This window comes from Amblyomma americanum, chromosome 6, assembly GCF_052857255.1.
Source record: "Amblyomma americanum isolate KBUSLIRL-KWMA chromosome 6, ASM5285725v1, whole genome shotgun sequence".
Taxonomy (NCBI): domain Eukaryota; kingdom Metazoa; phylum Arthropoda; class Arachnida; order Ixodida; family Ixodidae; genus Amblyomma; species Amblyomma americanum.
In genome coordinates this window covers 51,012,351-51,036,904 of record NC_135502.1, presented here as the reverse complement: position 1 = coordinate 51,036,904, position 24,554 = coordinate 51,012,351, and the positions used below count along the sequence as shown (strand labels likewise).

The following is a 24,554-nucleotide window of genomic DNA, read 5'->3' as shown; positions in this document are numbered from 1 at the left end:
CTTGTATCGCGCATTATCGCAAACTGGTAGATAGGGAATGTGGGCATGCTTTAAAGCACGAAAAAAGAGGAAGGCAAAAACAAGTTGTGATGGGGCGACTACTGGCTCTCAACCGAAGCGCTCACCTCGTCTTTTTTTCGTCTTTTGTGGCTGTCTTTGAATATCGCCGCAATAAACTATGAATAAACTGCATCATTGACCGAGGGTAATGATTTTTAAACGCCGGCTAAATTCTCTGTTCTTCACTAAAAAAGTTTTTCTCACCCTCTCTGACCGAGGGCCGTTTGCGCCTTCTCTTGGCCTTACTCTTTTCCTGCCTCTGAAGGCATCTGTATTGCTTCATAAGCATTTGTAATCACTCGGCACTCACAAAAGTTCACAACTAATGGTGCACAGGCTAGAAACATGCTTTCAGAAGGGTGATACGGTACCTTTTCTTGGCGTGCCACTTAGTTGCACTCGCCATTTAATATTCGCGCTCAAACGCCAAGTAGCCATTGCCAGCCGCGACTTTCGCTGAAGCACAGTTAATTCTAGTTCACCATATAACGAGTTACTAGATCGTAATAATGCATTTAAGTACTTCAAAAGCAATATTTATTATACCAAGTAAACAGCACCTTTTAAGTAAAAAAATTGTTTAAGGGTCTTGAGCTTTTGGGGTTGGCGGGGAATTTGTGACATCGCTTGAGACGTTGGCAACAGAGTGTGTTGTCGATCTTCGACAGTTTTCTGATGCCAGGTGAGCTTTCTTCGCGATTTCAAACTCTTGGTGAACGGTAATGTCTCGCACAAAGTTACAGCTCGTGCTCAAAGACAAGACCGCCAAGGGCTTGATACCGAATTCAAGCCGACAACTGCCTCGTGCACGTCGATCTTGAAGAGTTGCCTGTTGTGTACCGACTGTGCGTTCTGTGATCTTCCAACATGGCTGCGAAGCATGCGTGAACGCTCTGCATTTTGTCCTTGCAGATCGCAAAAATTGCTGCAGTGGCCTCAGAGCCTCGTCAGATAAAGTTATGGTCTATGGATAAGGCAGGGCTAGTCATGCTGACGTTTCAGCAGTCTCTATAAGAGCTCCATACAGCCAGGCTAAAGCGTCTCGTATGCCGGGAAATGGCACCGGCATTGGTAGCCCGGCGGTAGAAACTGCGCTTTCAGAGACTTGTTAACTGAGCTGCTGTGTATGAGTTATCATTTAAATTCATGCCACCTTGTATTGTGTGGTAACCTCTTCACGTGTTTGTGTTTGTGGCGCGGATAATACTAGGAACTTTTCCCGCTCGCGAGTGCGCGCGCGATTATTTCAAAACTGAAGACGCACGTCACGCCTTCGTTGCGTGTCGCCAGTGCTGGCTTCTGCAGTACATTCGGTTGTGTTTATAAGTTTGTTTTTTATCTAGTTGAAAATTGTTTAGCATTGTTCACGCCAAGCAATCGAAGCAATCACTCCGGATAGTTTAAGTCTGATAGCCCTCATTGATTCTTATTTCAAATCTGGAACAGAAGTCGTGCGGTCTTGTGAGCGGGCGTAGCCTTCTTCTGGCATGAGAAAATTGCTACTCCAAACGCCTAATCAGGTCACTTATAAGGGAACGTAGTTTTAGTACACTCACATCTTATGCGTGCAGAGATCAGATACGTAACGGCGCTTTCGCGACGCGGCTCATGCTGCGTTTTAAATGCCGTGCGCTGTTGAGACATCGGTTATGTTCAGAACATTTGTTGAGCGTGGTGAGTTTAATGGGCTCCATTAGATTCTTGTGCTTGTTAGGTGCATCTAGCGAAAATTGCAATAGCAGAACTAACAGTGTATTTGCTCATCGACAACTAATAGGCAGCAATATATACAGCAAATAGAAAATCTAATCAGCCATTAGACTGATTGTCTGATGAAGAGAGGCAGTCATCATCATCAGCCTGACTATGCCCACAGCAGGACAAAGGCCTTGAGATGCAGTACCTGCAGGCTTATCACCGTGACATAGGTCTTCATGTGAAGCACTTGTACACTGATGTCGTACACTGGTGTCGTACACTAATGTCATACACTGATGTACACTGATGTCGTACACTGGTGTGGTGCGGGGTTTGATCCCCAGCATCGCCGGGTACCCACCGGTGATACAGTGGGTACAAGCTTTCACCCGGCCTAGTGCTCGGCTTATTTTGGGTGAATTGCTTGGGAAATGGGTTTTTACCACTCTTTGAGTAGACGAAAACACTTTGTGTCATGGCACTCTTTGACCACTGATGCCCCTTGCACCATAAAAAATAATCATTATCATTGTAATGAGTTGTACACTGATGTCCTTTGGGAACACTATTATGTCATAGACATGCAGAGCATACGTCCTCAACTCTTACCATATATAAATAGGCAAGACAGCCTCTGTTCTACTTTTATAGCCCCTCTGAACAGTGCAGCCTTAATGTACTGGTGGTAAGCTGATTAGCAACGCTATATAAATAAATATTATGACTAGATATTTGTTGTGTTGTGTAAAATTGAGCGGGTGCCCCTGTGACATTGTTATTTGAAGACTGCAGTAACTGCTGGCATCAAAGAAGTTGGTGCCGTTGTTTCAAATTTACATGTTGCTCTCTCTTATACTGATATAAACTCATATCAAACTAATAGAACTACACGGTAAATACAGAAATGCATTAGAGCAACACATATTTGCATTAGAATTTTCTCTAGGCTGCTAGTTCTGTGTACATGTTGAAGCACATGGGCAAGGTTTTAGTTGCTGGTCTGTGCTATGCTATTCTGTACAGTGCGAGAGACAGTTTCTGGCAAAGATACACAACCAATTACACGTCTCACTCGGAACAGTTTCTGCATCTTGTTAGACTCCTGTAATGCAGTCTCAGCTGTCTTTCATGCTGTGTATAGTTACAGCATGCCGAAAGGGCTGTACGAGTCCCAAAGCATGGCCCAGAAGCCATTGGCACCACTTGGGAAGTAGGCTGTGTATATTGTGACAAAAAGTTACGACAAAAAAAGTAAAATTATGCACCAAAATCATTAGAACAGCCTTTGTTGAAATTGTGACCATTGTGCAGCAAATATTTCATGTTGTGAAGCCTGTAAGGCAAAGTTGACCAGTTTAGTTGGCATGCAATAACCTTACATCATACTTTTCCACTCCTTAAAGAGGTAGGAACACCACGGCAAATTTTTTTTAGCGTACTTTCGCATTTGAATGATGTGTGACACGTTTGTAAACATGGATCACTATGTGAAATTAACCTACGCTCGGTAAATAATTTATAATTGAATTCCTCCTTTGGTACAGTTTTCAGTTTTGGTTTAAGTACCCGAATGATGGTTACATTGTCATAATTAGGTATAATATCACGTGCGGCACACGTAAACTGCACTATAATAGCACTTACTGTCACTGTCATCCCGGCTTCTGGCGCTGTTTAGCATAAAGGTAGGAGGGAATTAAAATGACAAAGGAGCAATTGTATTGCAGCTTTTGTGGGCCTCACGTGGTTTCATACCTACTTGTGATGTCAATGGCATCATTCAACTTCTGAAGCGGAAACTAAAACTACAGCAGAAAATAAATTCAATTACTAAATTATGTACGTCCTCCTTGTGATTTCATTGTGATAATCCATGTTCACTGACATCTTTTGGATCATTTCAAACAAAAACACTACGAAAAAGTTAGTGTATCCACCCCTTTAACTTTATACCAATGTGCTATGGCTGCTTGAGAAAGCCATTTTTGACAGGAGTTCGTGAAATGTCGCTCTATGCTGGGAGGGCAGCAAAGAGCAGGAACACAAACAGGTACTGATTTATGCCCTGTGGGCATTGCTATTGCAGAAAATATTAGGATTCACAACGTTCTATGTGCTGCAGAATGGCATACATTAGCCATTTTGCAATGGCTGTAAAGCCATTGTTGTAGAAAATGTGAACATTCAAATGATGTTACTTGCTGTGGAACAACCTCCACTTATCAAGTATTTTCTTTTCTGTCATCACGAATAGTCAAGACATTGTATTATATTTCTTTCGCAGACGAAAGATGACCATTGAAAAAAAACGATACAACCCCCGCTGCTTCTTTGATGTGCAGGTTGGAGATGAGCCTGGTAAGTCTTTCCAATGAATTTTAGCTGATGTTCAGGAAGTCTGTTTCTGTATTATGCTTAAGAGGAAAAGGGCTGTGGTTCAGAGTACCTGTAAAGTGGTATTTAAGGAACGTATTGAAGCACATTTTTGTGGAACATGCCTAGATTTGTAATTGTGTAGTGCTTTCTTTTGGCATGTGTTTGAACACTTGATTTCCCTGGCAAGGTATTTAATTTGTTGTGCCGGCTTTGTACTATGCATGTCTTCTATTAAATAATTTGATCTCTTAGTCAACTGTATGCATTTCTTTTATTTTTTTTAATTGTGTGTTGGTACAAACATAGACTTGTAGATCTATAGCACAAGATGAAAGGTAAGAGTTCAGTGCATGACACACAGTTGATGTGGCCCAGATGAGCTCTGAGATATTTGGTACCGTGTTACTGCAGTCTACCCCCTTTGCGGCGGGTGTTCCCTTTTGCAGCTGGGAGAATTGTCTTTGAGCTGTTTGCCGACGTCTGTCCTATCACATGCGAGAACTTCCGGGCCCTCTGCACAGGTCTGTATATGTTTACACTACCCTGAGAAAGACTCTGTAGTGACACTGTAGACTCAAGATGTGCGAGGCTTTGTGTGATAGCTTAGCCCTACTTCATAACTTAATTTCTCGTGGAAAACAGATGTAGAAAAAGTGCAACAACTTTTTGTCCATCATGTGAATGATATTACTAATAACATAATATGTATCAGCGTGATTTAATATTATTGATTATATAATGTTGGCTTTGCCAGCATGACCAACGATGCTACTTTGTCTCATGATTGCATTGTCTAGCCTCATGTTGATGAAGCTGACAACCGGTGTTGTTAGCTAATCCCTCTGTGACCATGTGGAACCACCCTCTGCCTTCTTGGGTGATGTCAGGAGTTTCATCGAGAGCGCGGAAGATGCAGCGGAATTTCCAGTAATATAACCATTTCGGCTAAGACTGCCATGTCCAGAGTGGGGTTCTTGCTGTGGTCGTCAAACACATTTCTTTTGCCATTTGCAGGAGAATGTGGCATAGGCAAGACCACGGAAAAGCCACTTCACTACAAGGGCGTCAAGTTCCACCGGGTCATCCGCAGCTTCATGATCCAGGGGGGAGACTTCTCTGTTGGTGAGTAACACTTTTCGGGATTGAAATAAATAGGAGCAGCATTCGGCAGGTTCCAGGAAGCAGGCTTAACAAAGCAGCAGCAACATTGAATGAAAACTTGGGAAATTTTCTTCCTCTGCAGTGGTCAGAATCCGCACTGAAGAAATGTTTTCGAGTAGTTGAGTGGAAATTAAATGCTGAGCAGAGGTCTGATAAATTGGGCGACAGCGAACCAGCCGTGCAGGAGCTTTAACAGGAATGTTTGGGTGATTTAAATATGTTGTTGTCAGTATTTCAAGCATAGTGTCATTCTCAAACAGATGCTGTTGCCCGTTATTTCACTCATGGTTTCTAAAACTTGGTGGCTAAGTGGCTTTTGCATTCGGCTGCTGATGGCAACTTTATCTGATTGAATCTTGGCTCGGGTGGCTGCATTTCAGCTCCATCGAAACGAAAAACGGCAGTGTGTTGTGCATTATCAGCGCACATTAAAGAATGCCAGGTGGTCTAAATTCATCTAGAGCCCAAGAGTGCACATTGTTGGGCAAGTCGGTCATACGTTGTTAAATAAGGGACCGTAAAACACACACATCAGCATGAAGAGCAGTGTAACGTGAGCCAAGCATGCGCGACACCTGGTCCAGAAGGGGTAATGGTGCACGCACTTGCCTATAGTCAAATTAAGGTTGCAGTGAAACGCTGCTCACATTCAGGACTACCCCAAAGAATCCCTTCATGACAAAAAAGTAGTCCGTTGTTAAAATTTGTGACTTAAAGAAGAACCTGGCTTGTTCAATAAAGTCAAACATTAAAAAACTGATTTCGTTTACTGTTGATATTTGCTAGCGGAGTTACACAGGACACTGCAGACCGTGGCCCAGTGTTAATGACTGTTTTCTTTTTTAAGTTTTATCCTACTGTAAGGCAGCAACAGACTGCATGAGCCGGAGTCACATGGCACAAAATGCCAGTTGGGCACCTCATGTTTCTCTCCACAAGACCGTGAACGTTTTGCTTTTTGTGGGTTTGCTTCTGTATGTGGAATCGAGCTGGGGCACGAGATTTCAAGATGAAGAAACAAGCTTTTTGCCAAGCCCAAAAAAAACTCTGCTCGCTTGCGGTGCCGCAGATACCAAGGTTAAGGAAATGTTATTTTGATCATTTCGCAGCACCACTGCTGTTGGTAAAGCAATTTTCTTTAGTACCTCTCATTTGATGTCAGTGAAGAGTCTTGAGGAAAGCGTAGAAGACTAGTCATGTGAGAAAACCGAATTTTTGGCAGTTTTTCGCAATTCGAAACCTGTTTCCCCTAATCAAGCTACTGCTTGTTCCTCGTCATGTCGAGGTGTATCGTGGAAACTCATGCTTGTGTCAGGCTACGCCTACCATTTAACATATAATTCAGCAATCTTGGAACTCAGTAGTGAGGTGTAGTATTTCAGAACGTAATTGTTGCTGCTTACTGCCTCAGAGGTGAAGCACTTTGTGGCGTAGACAACAACGTGACGGAGTGCTCTCTGAAATTTTGTGAAAGGTTTTCATGGCAAGGATTTACCTGTCTCTGGTGGCTTTTCCAGAATGATGGCTTGTAGTTATAATGTCAATTGTTTGTAAACTCATATGATCACCAGCTCAGCTGTCAAGGGCACATTTTCACTGCCATGGCATTAACTACGACCGAGTCCAAAATTTATTGTAATGCATTTATTTATTAGCACGGTGTAGAAAATGAGCTCCTAGACCAAGTAACTAGTCTGCTATCTGATAAGAAAAGCAGAAAAAAGCATCTGAACCCAGGATTTTTCTTGTGCGTTGATGTCTTTTTTTTTCTGTTTTGTTGCATTGGTTCATGCTACATCTTCCACACAACTACAGGCAGAGAGAGAGAGAGCTTGGGTTATGCTGTATTGAGTACCCAGGGCTGACTGCCTTTGTTGACTCATTGTTGGTCTCATACTTTCTGTTGATGTTACCAGGCAACGGAAGCGGCGGGGAATCCATCTACGGCGGAACCTTCAAAGGTCAGTTCATCATTTGTGATTAATGAAGCGGTGTTTGCAGTGAGCGTTGTGTGCTGGGTGGTGACATTTCTCACTGCGTAATTAATGTAGTCGATTTTTTTGTAAAACTTGTCATCAGTCTGCTCTCAAAACCGTGATCCCCATTTTGAAGTGGATGGCAGTGCAGACTGGCCTCAAGGATCCGTGCCTTGAAAGCCACGTTGAAACGCCGCAGTTTACTTGCGAAATCAGCCTGTGATGGCGACACTAGTATTTTGTTTTGTGATGTTTTCTTATTTATAAAAGCTCCATTTTCAATGGGAGTGGTTCTTTTTGTGATTAGAATGTAGTGATTTAACAATGCAGACAAACTTAAATTTGTCTTCAGTGTTTCTGTAAGCCCCACATATCGCACCATGCCTTTTTGTGTTCTTGGATGGGACCAGCTCCGCCCAACTGTGCTTTTCAAGATTTCTCAGTTCTGCGACTGTCTCAATGAGCTTTCTAGTGCTCACACAAAGGTTGCTCACTTGCATTTAAGACACCAGATAATTGAAATCAGGATTTTGATTTCAAGCAGCAAGTTGTAACAAAAGAGGGCAGTGTGTTATGCCTTGCCACCTCAGCGTAAAACATCAGAAATCTGTGTCTTATTCTATGGCAGGTGGGCAGTCACAGAGGCCATTGTGTCTATTTGGGAGCTGTATTGTGAGGGCAGTTCTTCAGTTATGATTATTGAGTTGACTAATTTTTGCTTACAGCCAAATTTAACTCTTTCATTACCACGGGAAAAAGCACTGTTTTTCGTAGGTGTCAGACAAACATTTTTTCTAGAAAAAGTATGATAGGTAAAAGTATACAAAATGCATAACAGTGATTGAATTGGAATGCGCTTTCTAATCAGACTTATTTCAACAGAAATAATTGTTTTAAATATTGTGAAAAAATAGAAAAAGAAAACAAAAATTTGTATTTACTTGACAATAACTCTCGAAACTACTTTCTTAAAAAAATTCTAGAAATTTTGAAATGATTCAAATTCTTCTTTAACTTGGCACTAAAATGTAAAAGTTATAACTGAAATACTTCTTTATTTTTTATTTACGCTCTTTGAAAAGGCTGATTTCAGTGTGTCCTTGATATGATTTTTACAGTCTGACAAAAGAAAATTGGAAGTATTATGTTATGTGCCAAAATAAAGCTTGATAAGTGTGCTTCTTAAAAATATAAATTATAACTAATATCATTTCAGGATAAACAGAAAAATTATACAAACACATGTATTATACAAATACAACTAATAGGCCAACGTTCCGGGCTCTGTTTTGCGCCTTTTCAGCGTCTGAACCAAAATCCCACAGTCAGAGGCCCTGATACTCGATGCATCGAAAATATCTGCTGCCGATGCAGTAGAAATTGCGTGCAGCGGGGTTTTTTCGAGCGTGTACTGTCCCAACTCTTGACGCCATGCTTGGAGCAGCCTATGTGTTAAAAAACCTCCGCATCAAGGGCATTGCAAAAATTTGCTTCTCGTGGGGAAATTACAATCTAGACAGAAAAATGAAACTAGTTTCTGAACAACAAACCAGATCGCATCATCGTAGAGACTTCATATGCTTCATAGCAGTGCTCCGCTCGCACAAGCGTACCAGAAACTGAAAGCGAAACTAGCAGGCCAACATTCTGAGCTCTGTTTCCACAGTTTTGAGCGTCTGAACCAAAATCCGATGATGCGGTAGCACGGTCTCATCAGAGACCCTGCTACTCGATGCAATGGAAATATATGCTGCTGATTCAGTAGAATCGTGTGCAGCGGGGTTCCTACGCCGTAGCCTTTGCTTCAAGGGCATTTCAAAAATGCGCGCCTCATGAGAAAATTGCAGTCTAAGCAGAAAATGGAACTGTAGTTTCTGAAGAACCAGCTAGATGGCGCAGCATCACCGTAACGGCTCCATAGGAGCACTCCGGTTCGCACAAATGGACCGGGAATAATAAAATAAACAAACAGGCCACCGTTCCAGGCTCTGGTTGCGTAGTTTGAGCTTTGGAAACAAAAACATTGTCATCGGAGTCAGGATTTTTATGCATCGAGTAGCAACTCGATGCATAAAAACATGCTGTAGACGCAGCAGAATTGCGTGCAGCGGGGTTGTTTCGAGCACACGCCATTCCCGACTTTGACACTTGCTGCACCCATCAACTTCAGGCGCATTTAAAAAATGATTTTGTTGCGGCAAAAATAAAAGTTACGCACGAAACGAATTTCAATGTGTGAACAACAAACCAGATGACTAAGCAAGTCCGTTACAGCCGCGGTCGCGTTGTCGTAGCAGTTGGGATTTTTCGATCACTGGTGATCGAAGCCTAGTGGCGTGGTAATGAAAGAGTTAAGCAGTGCTGCTGAAAGCACTAATCAATATCTTTGTATCTGGTATCATAAGCAGATTGCACTTCATGCTGTTTTTGTGAGTCTACCTATACATAACCTAAGCATGAACATATCAGTGCATGCTGGGATTTTAGGTTTTGATGTCTACACTGCCATAAATTGCTCCATGTCGGTAGCTTGAGAAGCCAGAACTGTGATGCATGTTTTTACATTTATTACTTGTTGGTGGATTATGTTTTTTTTGCCCATAATCAGATAACTGCACATGCATTACCGTAAGCAAGGAAATGTACCAGGGGTTTTGATATTGTGTGTTCCTTTCGACAGACAGTTTGCTTGGCTGTGTCCTTTTGTGTTGATGTGACATCTTTTTTGCAGATGAGGGCTTTGATCTGAAGCATGACCGCCCCTACCTGCTGTCCATGGCCAACCGGGGCAAGGACACCAATGGCTCTCAGTTCTTCATGTGAGTGCCTCAGCAGTTCTCTGGTTTGCAAATTCCTGCGTTCGTGCTGTGCTCATATGCGTGGATTTTTTCTTGCCTGTTTAGAACAGCAGTCCATGATTGAGGAGAGAAATTTTTAGGACACAAGAGCGGCAACAAAATGTGATTGCCTCATTATTGGCCAGTAGCTGGAAACCACACACGGACTCTCTGCATGCATCCCCGCCGCGGTGGCTCAGTGGTTAGGGCACTCGACTACTGAGCCAGAGTTCCCGGGCTCCGAACCCGGCCGTGGCGGCGGTATTTCGATGGAGGCGAAATGCTAAGGCGCCCTTGTGCTGTGTGATGTCAGTTTACGTTAAATATCCTCAGGTGATCGAAATTGCCGTCTACTACAGTACCTCTTTCTCTCTTCTTTCACTCCCACCTTCCTCTCTTGCCTTATGGTGAGGTTTGGGTGTCCACCAAAAGTGCACGCAGTTAAACTTTGGTGGGGGGATGGTCCCACATAGGGGTACTGCTGGCTGTTGAGGTATAACAGCAAAGCAAGTTGTACTGATATTATTATGTGATAAGATATTTTTTTTCTTGGGGGAGGGGGGGGGTATTCGAAAAGGTTTAGTTCAAATTGATTTCAGTAACCAATCGTCTGCTTTTGCATTTCTTTTCTTTTTGCATTTGAGAAGCACACAATTATAAATCATTTTATGGATGTTAAATCCCCTTGACTGCTCTTTTCTCTTACAACGTGCTCTAAGCTTGGATCATTCTTCAATTTTTGTCGAGCACAATCCAAATTTGTGTAGGCGCTTCATGTTTATAAAGTAAAATCTTGTTTATTTGACCCCTGTTCATTCTGAAAAGCGGATAATTTGGACACTTCACCTGAAAAAGGACCACAAATGGGCTTTACCGCACATAGCTGATTTAGAACTTTGATGCATCAGCAATCCGTCGAAGGGGCTGTATGCCAAAGGCCCTTTTCCCTAGCATTTCACCCCTGAAAAGCCAAAGATCAGACTGGCGAACAGCTTGCATCGATTAGAAAACCGGTGGGTACCTGGTGTTACTGGGGGCCTAACACGAGATTTCCCGCATGTTGGCCGAATGCTCAAACTGCAACTGGTCCACTACTAATTCCATAAGCCGGATAATTTGGACACCCCGTCTGGTCCCGCCAAATGCGTACATACAGTAGCCGACAGGTAATTTGGACTCCAATAATTCGGACTTGTAGGATATTTCGGACCTCGATGAGGCGCCGTCAGTCACCTCATGAAGCACATACATATTCGCGACGGATATTTCGGACATCAAAAGTCCGAAAGTTCGATTTTTCGGACTAATTTCAGTCGCCTGCTGGCCAAACCCGGCCATCTTATCGGCTTTTCGCCAGTGCAGAAGGTGCCATCTTGGATTGAGGTGGATTTACGCTGCAGTTGGATTGGCATGACATACTTTTGGTACCTCATTGTTGCCAGTAGAGGTCCCTGCGATCTCTGACACTTCGAGGTGGCAGATGGATTGTCATCGCCGTCAACTTGTTTTTGTCGCCGACGTTGTCGCGGGCAGTTATTGCTTGTCCCATACGTTGAAAATTGGTTGTTGAGGGAAGGAAATTGTGCAAGAGTTATCTTGCATCACGGCCGGAAGGAATAAAGGAGGGACTGAGAGAAGGATGGAAGAAAGAGGTGCCATAATGGCGGGCTCCAGAATAATTTTGACCACCTGGGGATCTTTAACATCGCACAGCACATGGGCGCCTTAGCGTTTCGCCTCCATCGAAACGCGGCCACCGCGGTTGGGATCCAACCCGGGTACTCCGGATCAGTAGCCGAGTGCCCTAACCACTGAGCCACCACGGCAGGTCTCATGTTTGCCATTCGTCGTTTCGTCACTTGGGTTCCTCTGACCGCGTCGACCGAATGGCTCTCAGTCTTCACGAAGTTACATCCGTTCGCCGTTTTGTGATTGCGTCCGGCGGTTCCGCCGCTTTGAACGAAAAGTGCCTTATCTTTGCGTATGTTTGACAAGGGGTGTGGTGCACACTTGGGTTGTGGACAACATGGCCCCGCCGGGTCCGTCAAAGAAGCGTGGGAAGTATTCCAACTAAATGTGGTGACCTTGCTGTCTAGCGTGTACAGTGAAAGCACAACTTTGGCGCAAATACAGGCGCAAATCGTCTCCAGCAAGAGAAATTTGTCGCGAGGTAAAATCAGTGACATTTTTAAGCCGATTTCATCTCAATAATGTGTTTTTTTTTTGTACTTCACGGATTTTTCGGACTGTTCGATTATTTGGACCATTTTCCGGGTCCCTTCGAGTCCGAAAAATCGGTCGGTGACTGTAATTCTATGGATACATAAATCTGTAGTTTTACATTACGCTGTGTGTGTGCATGCAATGCTTGCTTCCTTTTTTTTTTTTTTCGCAGGGTGTGTGTATATTTGAGAGATGGGTAAGTTGTTGAGGCACTAAATGTCTTGGAGGACATGAGAGTTTGTTCATCTGACAGCATGCGTGCACTGCACCATTTGGCAAAACTGCAAACAATAGTTACAATTAAAGCTGGATGTAATGAACCTTCATATAGCGACTTCCCTGATATTAAATTTCGCCACCCTTATTGAAGCGCGTGTATTTGAGACCTCCTTGCAAAGAAGGTGTTGCAGCGGTTGACCTTGATATAACAAACTGGCTAGGCCGACTATCTGTTAGCTTGTGTTGAGTTAAGAAATTTGGCAGAAAAGTTTCATGATGATAAAGCAGGAACTCACATGAGAGGAATGTCTACGATTGCGGTGAGCGACCACAGTCAACAAAGCGTCATGCTCCAGTGCCATCGGCTCTTCTCCGCTGCTTTCGCTTTTGGAATGTCGTACCACATGGCACTACAACAATTCATGCTCAATAGCAGTGAAAAATAATAGGACGTGGCAAAAAAGACAAGGCACAAGCAGTGCGCGTCCATCTCCGCTGTGCAGTTGCTCGCACAACTCTGGCGCCAATGGCTGTCATGCATTGGGAGTGGGAAGTGCAGAGTGCGCTGACGACGCAAGGCGAAGTCTGTTTCCAGGGCAACTGCGGTGGGCAGGCCTAGAAAGGGAATATGCGAGAAGAGACAGGTGCCTTTGCGGCTGGTCTGCAGGTGGCGGTGCGACCACGTGCGTTCTCCTCTAACTTGGCTGTGGTGTCCCCACCCCACTCGTAGGGCCGTTGCACAAGCCGCGGCGGAGGTGGTGGCGGTGGGGCTGCAGTTGCACTATTATCAGTGCGATTGCGGAACTTTTTACACGTTTATGACATCGAGTAAGGGGGTTACCCTAAGGTTTTCTAGGTGATTTCTCCAAAATTTATCTTATTGCGAAGCAATACTGCTTTAGGTCGCACTTCAGCCCGTTCCGTGGCGAGGCGGTGGTAGGCACCGTTGACCTTTAGCGTGACCTCGCTGCGTGACGTCACACCACGTGACCTAGAGTGACGTCACACCAGCTGTGTAAAAACGGGGCCCCATCTCCCGCCGTCGCGAGGCGAGGCGGTAGCCACCGACGGCGGCCTAACTCCCGCTCCTCTCACCAGGGGCGCTACGGTCGGTGTGACGTCACACCAGCTGTGTAAAAACGGGGCCCCATCTCACGCCGTCGCGAGGCGAGGCGGTAGCCACCAACGGCGGCCTAACTCCCGCTCCTCTCACCAGGGGCGCTACGGTCAGAGTGACGTCACACCAGCTGTATAAAACAGCTCCGCTCCTCTCGCCAAGGCAGTCATACAGCCAGATGTTACGATGGTGCCTACGAACAAGGCAGCTCGGCAGAATGCAAAGAGGAAGCATCAGCGAGCTACGGAGACGGAAGAAGAACGAGAAGAACGACTTTCTAAGCGGCGTGCCCAGTATGCAGCTCGGCGACGACGTGCAACCTCCTCTGTGGAAACAGCAGAAGCAAAGGAAGAAATTATGAGTTTGCCCGACAGTGAGTCTCCTTCTACTAGTTCAGAACGCTGGAACGCGACTAAACGGCAGAGGCGTGTCCAAGAAACCCCGGAACAGCGGCAGCACCGGCTCGAGAAGGAACGTGCGTTTCGAGAGAAGGAAAACGAAAAGCGAAGAAAACAGCGTGCAGAAGAAACACCCCAGCAGAGACAAGAGCGTTCGAAGAAAGGACAGGAGAAATCTCTCACCAGGGCTGGCCTGACTCAACCCGAAGGACACATTGCAGTAGAACGACGTGAAGAACATGCGAGAAGAGTAAAGGAGTTTGAGACGGCAACACGTGAATTCAACAGACCGCACCGTCGGCCAATCGATACTGGAAGATTTTGTAATGGGCACGCTGGTGAGGGAAATGCTTGTCGGCATACACGGATTCGACGGATGACTTCCTCTTGGATGATTCACTGTAAGCCGTAACACTAGCATAACCCAAGACTACCACCAGCCATACTACCAGCTGATCCGAGAATAACACACTATTGCTTCGCAATCACCAGGCTTAACCAAGCTAAGCCACGGCCGTTTTTTTGTTTCGGTTTCAGTTGTGCATTGTCCAATCGAGTCTTCTCGTGAGAACTCCATGTAACGAAAACCTGGATGTAACGAAAAATCCCGGACTTTTTTTCAATTTCATTATGGCCAGTTAACTGTACTGCCGTGCAAATTTCGTGCATGAAGCATTCAACCATTACGGATGTTTTCAAGCATTAATTATATGTTGATGTGGGACACAAACGGCGTGTTTTTTTTTATGTCCCCTGATAATTCGGCACAATGTTAATTTGGACATTTTCTCCGGTCCCATGAAATCAGAATTAACGGAATCTTCCTGTGTTGTAAACAGTGACGTAAGCGTAGTTTAGTTTGGAAGTTTGGTACAGTGAAAGGTAGAGCTCTCGTCCAAGCCGGGCCAAGGAGGACAACAAATAGTCGTCAAATATTTGAGCTGTGTTGCAACTATTTTTCAAACAGTTATTGCAGTAAATGAAAAAGGCCGTTCAGGGCGTTGATTTCAAAGTACAGCGAGTGTTTAATTCACCGGTTAAATTAGCAGAAAAAGTCTGCATGAACGCAGCTCTGTGGAGGCCTGCTGCGAAGTGATGTGCCACTATTCGTAGATGCCAAGGTGGCCGAGCCTGCAGCGCATAGCAGCTGGATGCTGGTGTTCTTTCCTTCCCAGGGGTGGAGCCACCAGTCGCGGGGTTAGGGGTGTGGAGCAATGTTTTGCAGTGCATTTCATTCTGATTGGCTCAGATCGCCACAGCCTTCACAGTGGTGCAAACGACTTGTGAGATGCAGTATAGTGGCTGCATCGCTTTGCTTGAGCAGCTGAGACCAAAACGAAAAACAAGAATGAAAATGTCAGTTGCCTTAGCACCGATGGCTTAGGTCCGACCAGCAGCTCTCATTCTCTGTGCTTAGCATGCCTTTCTTTTTTGTTTTCAGAACCACACAGCCAACTCCTCATCTTGATGGGTAAGCCTTGCTTTATCTGTGTTTTTCACTTTATTTCAAGATCGTTTGGAAGAGGCCGCCTCATTTAGTTAGGCCTCCTCTCCCTCATCTTCATGCCCCTGCAGGGAGATGGCATTTGATCATGAATCTTGTGAATTACCATGGTCGGAAAACAATGCAGGTAACATTAAGAAACATTTGTTACTTTGGGGGTTTAAAAAGAAATCAAATAATGTTGCAATATAGCGAAGATTGGGAAGAAAATACCTGTTAACAGTATTCGAGCTCAAATAAGAAGAGGAAATGGGCATGGGCAGGGCATGTAATGTGTAGGACAGACCACCAATGATCCCTTAAGGGTAATGGAGTGGGTCTCAAGGTAATGAAAACTTTTCAGAGGGAGGCAGAGAATCAGGTGGGCAAATGAGATTAGAAAAAGTTTGTGGTTATAAGGGGGTCGCAGCTGGAGAAGGATGGGCTCAGTTGGAGATCAATGGAAGAGGCCTTTGTCTTGCAATGGATGTTAGCAAAGCTGATGATGATGGCAATGTTTGTTTGCAGGTCTTTAATATTTGCCAGGTGTTCACCTGAAATAAACTGAGCCATGTCATTTTTTAGCGGCTGGGCCAATATGAAAGGCAGTATTTGCAGTGCAAAGAACATGGCTCCATCATTGCCATGGGGTAGAAACAGTGGCCAGGTGGGGACAAGTGACCTGTGGGTGGCTTTTGCTTTCATCATGCAAGTTGGAAGCTGATAAATACTGCAATTTCTTGCACGGCATTCCCATAGATGAATTTTTTTACGTATTCCAGGTGTGAACAGTGAGGTAGTGCCATTAATAACGGCAGTAAACAAATTGGCCTAGAAAGAAAGAAAAATTTATTGACATATAGTGTAGTTATATATATGGTGTAATAAAATGAATTGAATTGAATTGATGGCCATCCGATGGCCCTGCTCATATCTAGCACGGTTGGATTTATTGCCTGCTTCATTGCGTTGCCTCATGTACAGTAAACAGTAATGGTTTGCAGGACACGTGTGCCCAGAAATAAATTTGCTGTAGCACTGCCTTGCAACTGAAAGGATTAGTACTAATAACAGTAGGTGCAGCATGCATGTTCCATCTTACTTGGAGGCATTTGAGGCGATCTGCTGGCTGGACTTAGCCAAAATAATTTTTACAGCGAACTACGATGGCCTCCAGTGATCTGTTCCCATGAGCACAAGTGCCTCTCATGTTCCTATGGCCACTTCGCCTCCTTTTTGGCTCGGTGCAGAGGTCACGCTGGGCTAGGCTGTCAATGACTCATGTGCTGGTTGAGCGCCTGTGCTGGTGGTGATGTTGCAGCAAAATCATGTGACCAGCTCGTGTGCACTTCATGCGCCTGTGGTTGCTTTGTCTTTGCGGCTTAGAGTGGAGGTCGCATAGGGCGTGTATCTCCTTTGCCACGGCAAACGGGTAACTGTTGGATCAGCTGCAGCCAGCACGTGAGAGAAGTGTTAACAGTGACAAAATCCAGCCACACATGAGTCGAAATGCAAAGCCTAGCTGTTGCGTGGTATCGTATGCTTTGGAGAGGGAAGCATCTGAACTAACTGCCCCCTTAGCGGTGCCCAAAGCATTGACAGAGCCACGAGCTGCTGTCTGTTAAATGTTTGTCAATAGGTGCACAGCTGCTAAGTTGGACAGTAGTGGGAATGCTGCCATGGGGACAGCTTCGCTGAATTGGTAGCTTAGCCTTTGTAGTTTCTTTTTTTTAGTGCATGCCCTTATCCCGCGAACTTATCCTGCCGACTCTAACTTGGTAACAGTGAGCCCCGACATGCTTGTGACGTGGCAAGTTTTTGTTGTCTGTGCAGGGTGCACGTGGTGTTTGGGCAGGTGATCAAAGGTGAAGAGGTGGTGCAAGCAGTGGAAAACCAGCCGGTAGACAACAACAGCTGCCCGTTGCAGCCTGTTATCATTGCCAACTGTGGCGAGCTGGTACTCAAGCGCAAACACAAAGGTGTGTGTGCATGTTGTTTGTGGGCTTCATTCATTCACTATTTCTCTTTATTGTTTACCTGTCTTGTGGTATGTCTAGCCAGGTGGGGCAGCATGTGTCAGTCATGGTGAGACAGTTTCTTCCCCTCTCCTTTTAGTTCTCATGCTTGGTTCTGTAAAATCTACAATATTTCTAAGTTTTAGGGGCACCCAATATAGTGCATGTGTCTTCCCAACCCCCCCCCCCCCCCCCCCCCCCCTTCCTTCCTTCTTTCTTTTGTCACTGAGGCAAGTATTGAATGCCTGCCTAAGAGGAAGCATACGCACCCTAGTGTGATTTTTCAGTTTTGTTTCTGTGTAGTGAATTGTGTAAACATTTGAATGAGGGAGTGTGGATATTTACTGAGGGGCTGTGCGCCTGTTTACTTTAATGCATTCACTTCTGAGGACACAGACTCGTAGGCTTCCCTGTACTGTATGCAGGCTGGTAGGTTTCTCCAGGTCTTAAAATGTTTGGAGACTCCCGGTCATTTTTGTGTGTGATTTTGGGATTGGCCTAATATTTTTGTTGCATGGACAGATTTAACGTCGGGAAGTGCATGAGGTGCTTTCGGCATTTAGTCGCATAATAGACAAACTTTTTATGTGAGCACTGGTGATATTTAAGGAGGTACGTTTATGACATGGTATAAAATTTACACTTTTACGCAATTACACAATTTTAGACGATCATTTTTGTAAAAAAAATCATCAGAGCCAGATGTGCTGCTGAATGCCATGTGTACTAGCTGTTGCAGGTGTTTTTTTAATCATTACCCTCATCATCCTGTGGGAATACTTGACACTTTCATGGACAGGCGTGGTCCATATTTGACTTGCTGCCATATAATAGTGGGAACAAAAGTTTCCAGAACGCGAGTTCTAGGAAAAACGTTTATTTTAGCTCCAACTCGCTACCCAGTCGCCTGGTATTGTATGAAGGCATTAAAGGCCTAAATGCTCTTTCCTCTCTTCCCGCGTCCCGGACACTTTTTGTCCCCAGTAGCACAGTAGGTTGTGTTGGTGGGGTTGGGGAACATGCATTTATACTGTGTATAAATGCACATTGAAACATTGCCACTGTTGCTACCGACAACTGCAGACAAGAAACACAAGCGAGCGGCATCGAGCAGTGGGGCTGAGGAGGAGGTCTCGTCAGAACGCAAGCACCGCAAGCACCACAAGCACCGTTCCAAGAAGTCTCACAAGGAGAAGTCGCGCAAGCAGGATGCAAGGTGAGCTGCTTGCTACTGCTTGTAGAAACTGCATGGGTGCTGGCCACAATGTGCTCCTGTTGGAGGGGCTCTGAAGCAACTTCTAAGGAGAGTACATGAACTCACTCAGTCACTACATTCTCTTGTCACAAACACCTGAGCCAACAAATAATGCACTTCCACACGGAGCAAAGAAACCATAATCGCGTGCTTAAGTTGGCAAGTCTTTTCCGGCGACTTTTTCATGCTCGCACCCTCTTCTGTTGCACGCTCCCGAATAATTCTGTTAAGAGACGGCTATTCGTTAGATTCTTTCACGCATCAAGCAGCTACCATTGATGCGGCCAGTCAGCAGAGTCACTCCAGTGGGTCCGGAAGCTCCCCCACCGGTTCCCAAATGTTCACCTCTAAGATATTTCTGGGAAGAACCCTGCCAGGGTTTAGATAAACAAGTTCTGAATAATCTAACTTTATTCTAATAACCCAAAGTGCCTTGAGGTGGCTAGGTAATGTCTCCGTGTTTGGAATCGAGCAGAACAGACTGTGTATTCGGCCTGCCTTGGACATTGTTCTGCTATGTATGCCATTGCCTCTTATGACCTGCAGTGCGGACAAGCATGCGTCAGGAGACCAGGCAGAAGAGGAGTCCTTCATCAAGCCTGAGGAGATACCCGAGGTGCCTGCCAACAACTTTCTGATGCGACGTGTGCCCGACGAGCCGCCGCCCAACTATGCGTGAGTTGGAAGGAAGGCTTCTCTTTTTGAAAAAAAGTTGGTGAGAAAGGGTGGACACGTGGAGGGGATGCCAACAATGCAGCGTTGTGGAGATTGAACACCTTCAACTCAGTCAGTGAAGCACAAGTGAGAGTAGTGTCTACTTTTGACAATGTCGAAACTGCTTTCAGCGAATAGAGCTGCCACAATGGTTCATTGGTTATGATGCTCGGCTGCTGACCCGAAAGGTGTGGGTTTGATTCTTGCCGTGGCGCTTGCATTTTGATGGAGGCGAAATTCTAGAGGCCTTTGTACTGTGCGATCTCAGTGCACGCTAGAGAGCCCTGGGCGGTCGAAATTTTTCGGAGCCCTCCTCTACAGCGTCCCTCATAGTCTGAATCACTTTAGGGCATTAAACACCATAAAACACAAAACAAAGAATCTTACTTAGCGTTTGTCGCAGGCTTGTCCTTGTCCGTGTTTACTCTGGAAAACAAATTACATGGTCCAAAGTCAGGTGTTCTCAGTCTTCTTTGTCTCAAGGGAGCCCTAATGGCTTTCAAAAGGTGCCAAGAAGAACCCCGTATCTTTTGGCTTCTGTCCCTTCTTGTCCTACATGTATGCAAAAAGGAGCATGCAGATACATGGCAGGTCAAGAAGTGCCCAAATTCAATTAATAATGACTGGCTGTGCAGTGAATTTAGTCCCAAAGTAAAGAGGGCAAAAGAAAGATGGAGATGGAGGCATGCACGTATTTAGGTGCTCAGAGAACCCCAAAAAGCGCTCTAAGGAGGCCCTATGTTCCACAGAACCCAGTATGAAAACTCCTGGCCAAGATGCATGTCCCGTAGAGGAAAGTACTGTATGTATTCAGGTAAGGTGTGTGAATATGTAACGTTATTAAAGGGATGCCTTGAAGTTGGCTTGTATCGGTTAAGTGAAATCTAGGGTTTGACAGAGACTCGTCTGGTCAGGAGTGTTCATAGTGGGTAGGTATCGAGCGCCAAAAAATATCGTTCGTATTATAACAAGATTGCGAATAAGGCCCCCGTAGCGAAGCCGAAACGTCGTTTATTTTAACAAGGTTGGTCGGCGCTTGATACTTTCCCACCTTAACCGGGTTGTAATGACAAAGCAACTGCCTTCATTGAAAATGGAAAATGGAACCTTTTCTGGCTTATAAAAGCTAGAAAAGGCAGGAAAATAAAATAGTAGATGTCTTGCCACCACCAAATGCTTTCACAAGCAATGCTTCTTTATTTTTTGTGTCTTGGTTGCGGATCTATGAGTCGAGGTCGCGCCACCGTTTGCTTCCAAATGGTGATCACGGAGTCCTTTTCGTTACTGATGTCTTGAGCTTAAAGCGAGTGGCAGAAAAAAAATTTTTTTTACTATTTCTTGAAAAGATCTTGAATAGTATTGGGATACTGAGTATGCCGAAGTGTTTTGCAACAGACATTCAGCTCCAGTACCACATGACATTCAATAGAACCTCGTTGAAGCATTTTATAAAAATAAATGTAATGAAAGAGTGCATTTGTGGAAAAATATAGGATCTGAAATCACCCAGATTTTGAAAATGTGACTCGGTATATGTATAAATGCGTTTATTGATACTTTTACTTTCTATAAAGGCCAATCAGTGTTTGCTGACGCAAGCTCTGAACAGCTTTTCTGATGCTCGCGGGCTGCTATCCGCATTTGTGTTATCTTAAGTGCGAATGAAACTCCGCAGCGTATCGAGGCCGACGGTGGTGAGGATGTAATGTCCCCGATTTCTTCATTGTTACTGTTGCCTCTTTGCACTTATGCACTGCAAAGAAGCTCCCCTGGCAGTTGGTTGCCGTTGGTCTTTTGCTGATGTCGCTGGCTTCCAGGTTCAGTTGGCTCATGTACAGTTAAAGCTCGATTTAACGAAGTTGAGGGGAGCCGTGAATTATTTCGTTAAATCGAGAACTTCGTTAAATTGAATGAGGCATTTCTTGGGCACATAATTCAGTACATTCGATTACAGTAAAACCTCGTTAAAACGTACCCGCTTAAACAGTACTTTCGTTTTAAAAGTAGTAAAGTCAAGTCCCCGACTGAGCACCCATTGAACATAATGCATTTTGCATCCGCATAAACCATACCAGCTTATCGCGGTCGTATCGGTTAGCACGTACCATTTTCACTTTTCGTCGCACTCGCGCGTGACGAATTCACGCCGGTAGCACCGACCCAAAGGACGGTTCGGCTAGCGGCGCAACAATCTTCCCTAAAAACCGCCGACGGGACGGCAAGCCACACAGCTAATGACAAATTGGCGCCAAAGTTGGTAATCATACAACTAGCCCAATCTTTGGGGGTCCGTATGGTCATCGTCATGACCCCCCGCGCTACTTTCGAGTGGGTAGCGCCAACACCACGACCGGCGCCGCTAGCGCGTATGAAAAGAAACAACAAAAATTCTTACTCGACAAGAAAGGCCCGAGGGGACTACAAATTTATTTTCCGCCAAAGAAGTCGGTGATCTTTGCCTGCGTGCGCTTTGTGAGCAACGGCCGCACCGATTTCTCGTAGGTCTGAAGTGCGTCCAGCGCGTCTTCCGTCCCCTCGTGTGCACCGGCAAAATGTCGCAGCAGATCGAGAGCATCCATCACCTGACCTGGTGTCGGCACGGGAGCTTCGGCACCTGCGGGGTCGTCGGCAGCGTCTTCAGCCGTCACTCCCTCCACGCTTCCTACAAGCCGCAACATATCGGCATCAGTCAAAACTTCCGTTGTGACTGCGTTTGCGTCGGCATTCACGTAGTCTGAGAAACTTATGCCTGTGGGCACTTCATCCACTGAGCGAAGGTGTTCCCAGGCATCTTCATCCTCGTGCACGGCGCTCGCGCAGTCCGGACCAGCTTCGGCAGTTTCAGGGCCTCGCACACACCACGTCCGCGTTCACGATAGCAAGGCTAGACTGATGGAGGCCTAACAAGCTGAGCTTGACAAAGACGTGCGTTCAAAGGCACGGGGAAATCCGCACAAGAGCGAACACAGAGCACAACACACAAACACACACAAAAAAAAACACGCGAACTGCAACAGCGCCATCTGTGAAATGTGGCACGAAACTTTTTTACTGCTGGCGCCATCTCGTGAGCTCGACTCAAAATTAAAACTCGTTTTGCGCCGCGCAGTTTGAAAAAAGCGACGGGATGAAGATGCTCTGCGCTGTTACCGCTGACTCGCAATCAATAAATTTTGCGGTGCTGTCTACAAAATAGACCAAAAATTAACACTTTTTCACCTTTATTTCTCGAAAAAAGGTTCGTTAAATCGGGACAGATCACGGAATCGGTTTCGTTATTTCGGGTTAGTCAAAGCATTGAACCTTATGGGCGTCTGAGGGGGAATTAGGATACCTTCGTTAAATCGAGATTTTCGTTAAATCGGGTTTCGTTAAATCGAGTTTTGCTGTATTAGTGCACCTGCTGTTGGTCGCTAAGCATATCAAACGATCAGAATTTGGCAAAATTATGAACATACTTATGGGGAAATTGCATTATCTGGGTCCATATCAACTAAAAGCAAGACAATGTAATACCCTTGTCACATGGACATTTCGAATGCCTTCGAACCGGTAATCTGTCAACACAATGGCCAATTGAAGGCCGCTTCATGGGCAGCTCGAATGGCTATCGAGTCAACGTCTGTTGAGTCAGCGGAGCAGCGCCAAAGTCTATCAAGATTTCGAAGGCCTTTGAACGTTGGCAGCTAGCACTTTTTGATGCGAGGTGCTCGGATCAGCGTGTTGAGAAATAAAATTGTAGCAGATTAATCCCTTTACGGAATTTTAAAATGTGCAACTTACTTCATTGAAATAAAGATAGGCTGAGCTACAAAACTCTGCAGCAAGCAAAATGACATCGTTGCCAGCGATACAGAAACAACCAACACTGGCTTCCTCAAAAGTGCATAAGTGATACGCAGCTTGCCCAAAAGAATGATACTCATTTTTAAACTGAATAATATTGCTGTAACGAATAGACATTTTGTTTTCAACCTTTTCAGGTTAAATTTTTAGGCTGGTTGCTTGCATGCCTGCAAAATTATTGGCAGTGACAGTGGTGCCAGGTCACCTGGGTGCGAGATGGTGCAATCTCTTCATGGTGATTAAGTTTGTAGTGTAGCAGCGACTCAACTCCTTCCACATTTCATTTCAAACATCAGGTGCAACGTTGTCAAAGCTAGTGCTCTTGTTTGCACTATTAACATTCATGATCAAAAAGTAGTGCACTCCTTGTGGTGAGTGAAAAATAATGAATGCTTTGCCCGGAAGCCTATTACGTGATACATTTGTCATGAGCTTTATTAAATGCATTCTTATTGCTAACGACATGCTGTCACTTTCTCGTGCCTTAGACCACTTGGCCACAAAACAAGCTCGGAGCTACATGCTTCTTTTTTTTTTTCTGTATGCAGATTACTTCCGTACCTACCACAGCGTTTTGCACCTGATTTATGAAACGGAGTATAGTGTGATAGGGATTAAAGACTCTCCACTCAATAGCTTTTGAAAGTGTCCGTGGGACAGTGTCATAACTCTACGGGACGCTTTTAGTGTTCACAAATTTGGATCTATGAATCGAGAAATCGTGTTATCCAGGAACATAGTGAGGTTTTACTGTACTAGTACTGACACTGGGATGTATGGGAGAAGGGGTTAGTGGCATGTTTCATTCACATAGCAAAGCAAATAACCTAACCAAGTGTGGTGGTATTGTTTTTTTATCACCGTCATCAGCAGCAAAAAGTTTGCATTTTTCTTCTTACATGAGGCTGGCTTGCTGTTTCATTTTCTGAAATTCCTGCTTACAGCGGTTACCACTCAGGCCACTACCACTTCAGTGTGTCGTAAATATTTGTGTGCTTGCTGTTATAGCATGCACAGCTGTGCCTTTTATTCATTCTCTTCAAATTTTCTTCATATAGATGGGCACGTGCCTACTTTAAGTTGGAGCACTACTACAGTCGAACCTCGATATATCGAACAGCGCGGTGATTGCAAAATAGTTCGATATAGCCAGAATTAGCTATATAAGATCACGTA

The 24,554-nt window shown here is 44.9% G+C and overlaps 1 protein-coding gene across 3 annotated transcripts in view; it reads left to right on the top strand.

Moving 5' to 3' along the window:
* The first annotated feature begins 699 nt into the window (after window positions 1-699).
* Window positions 700-24,554, top strand: part of Moca-cyp (nuclear cyclophilin protein Moca-cyp) — a 45,048-nt gene continuing 21,193 nt past the window's right edge. Inside the window, exons 1-10 of one of the 3 annotated variants that reach the window (XM_077669401.1) lie at window positions 700-742; window positions 4,043-4,116; window positions 4,581-4,655; window positions 5,149-5,256; window positions 7,212-7,256; window positions 10,003-10,090; window positions 15,507-15,536; window positions 17,382-17,527; window positions 18,647-18,779; window positions 19,365-19,493. In XM_077669401.1, coding sequence (XP_077525527.1) covers window positions 4,050-4,116; window positions 4,581-4,655; window positions 5,149-5,256; window positions 7,212-7,256; window positions 10,003-10,090; window positions 15,507-15,536; window positions 17,382-17,527; window positions 18,647-18,779; window positions 19,365-19,493 — 821 coding nt within the window. In that variant the 5' untranslated portion in view covers window positions 700-742; window positions 4,043-4,049. Of the gene's footprint in view, window positions 906-4,042; window positions 4,117-4,580; window positions 4,656-5,148; window positions 5,257-7,211; window positions 7,257-10,002; window positions 10,091-15,506; window positions 15,537-17,381; window positions 17,528-18,646; window positions 18,780-19,364; window positions 19,494-24,554 lie in introns of all 3 variants that reach the window. The other 2 variants (XM_077669403.1, XM_077669402.1) reach the window with 2 other exon arrangements.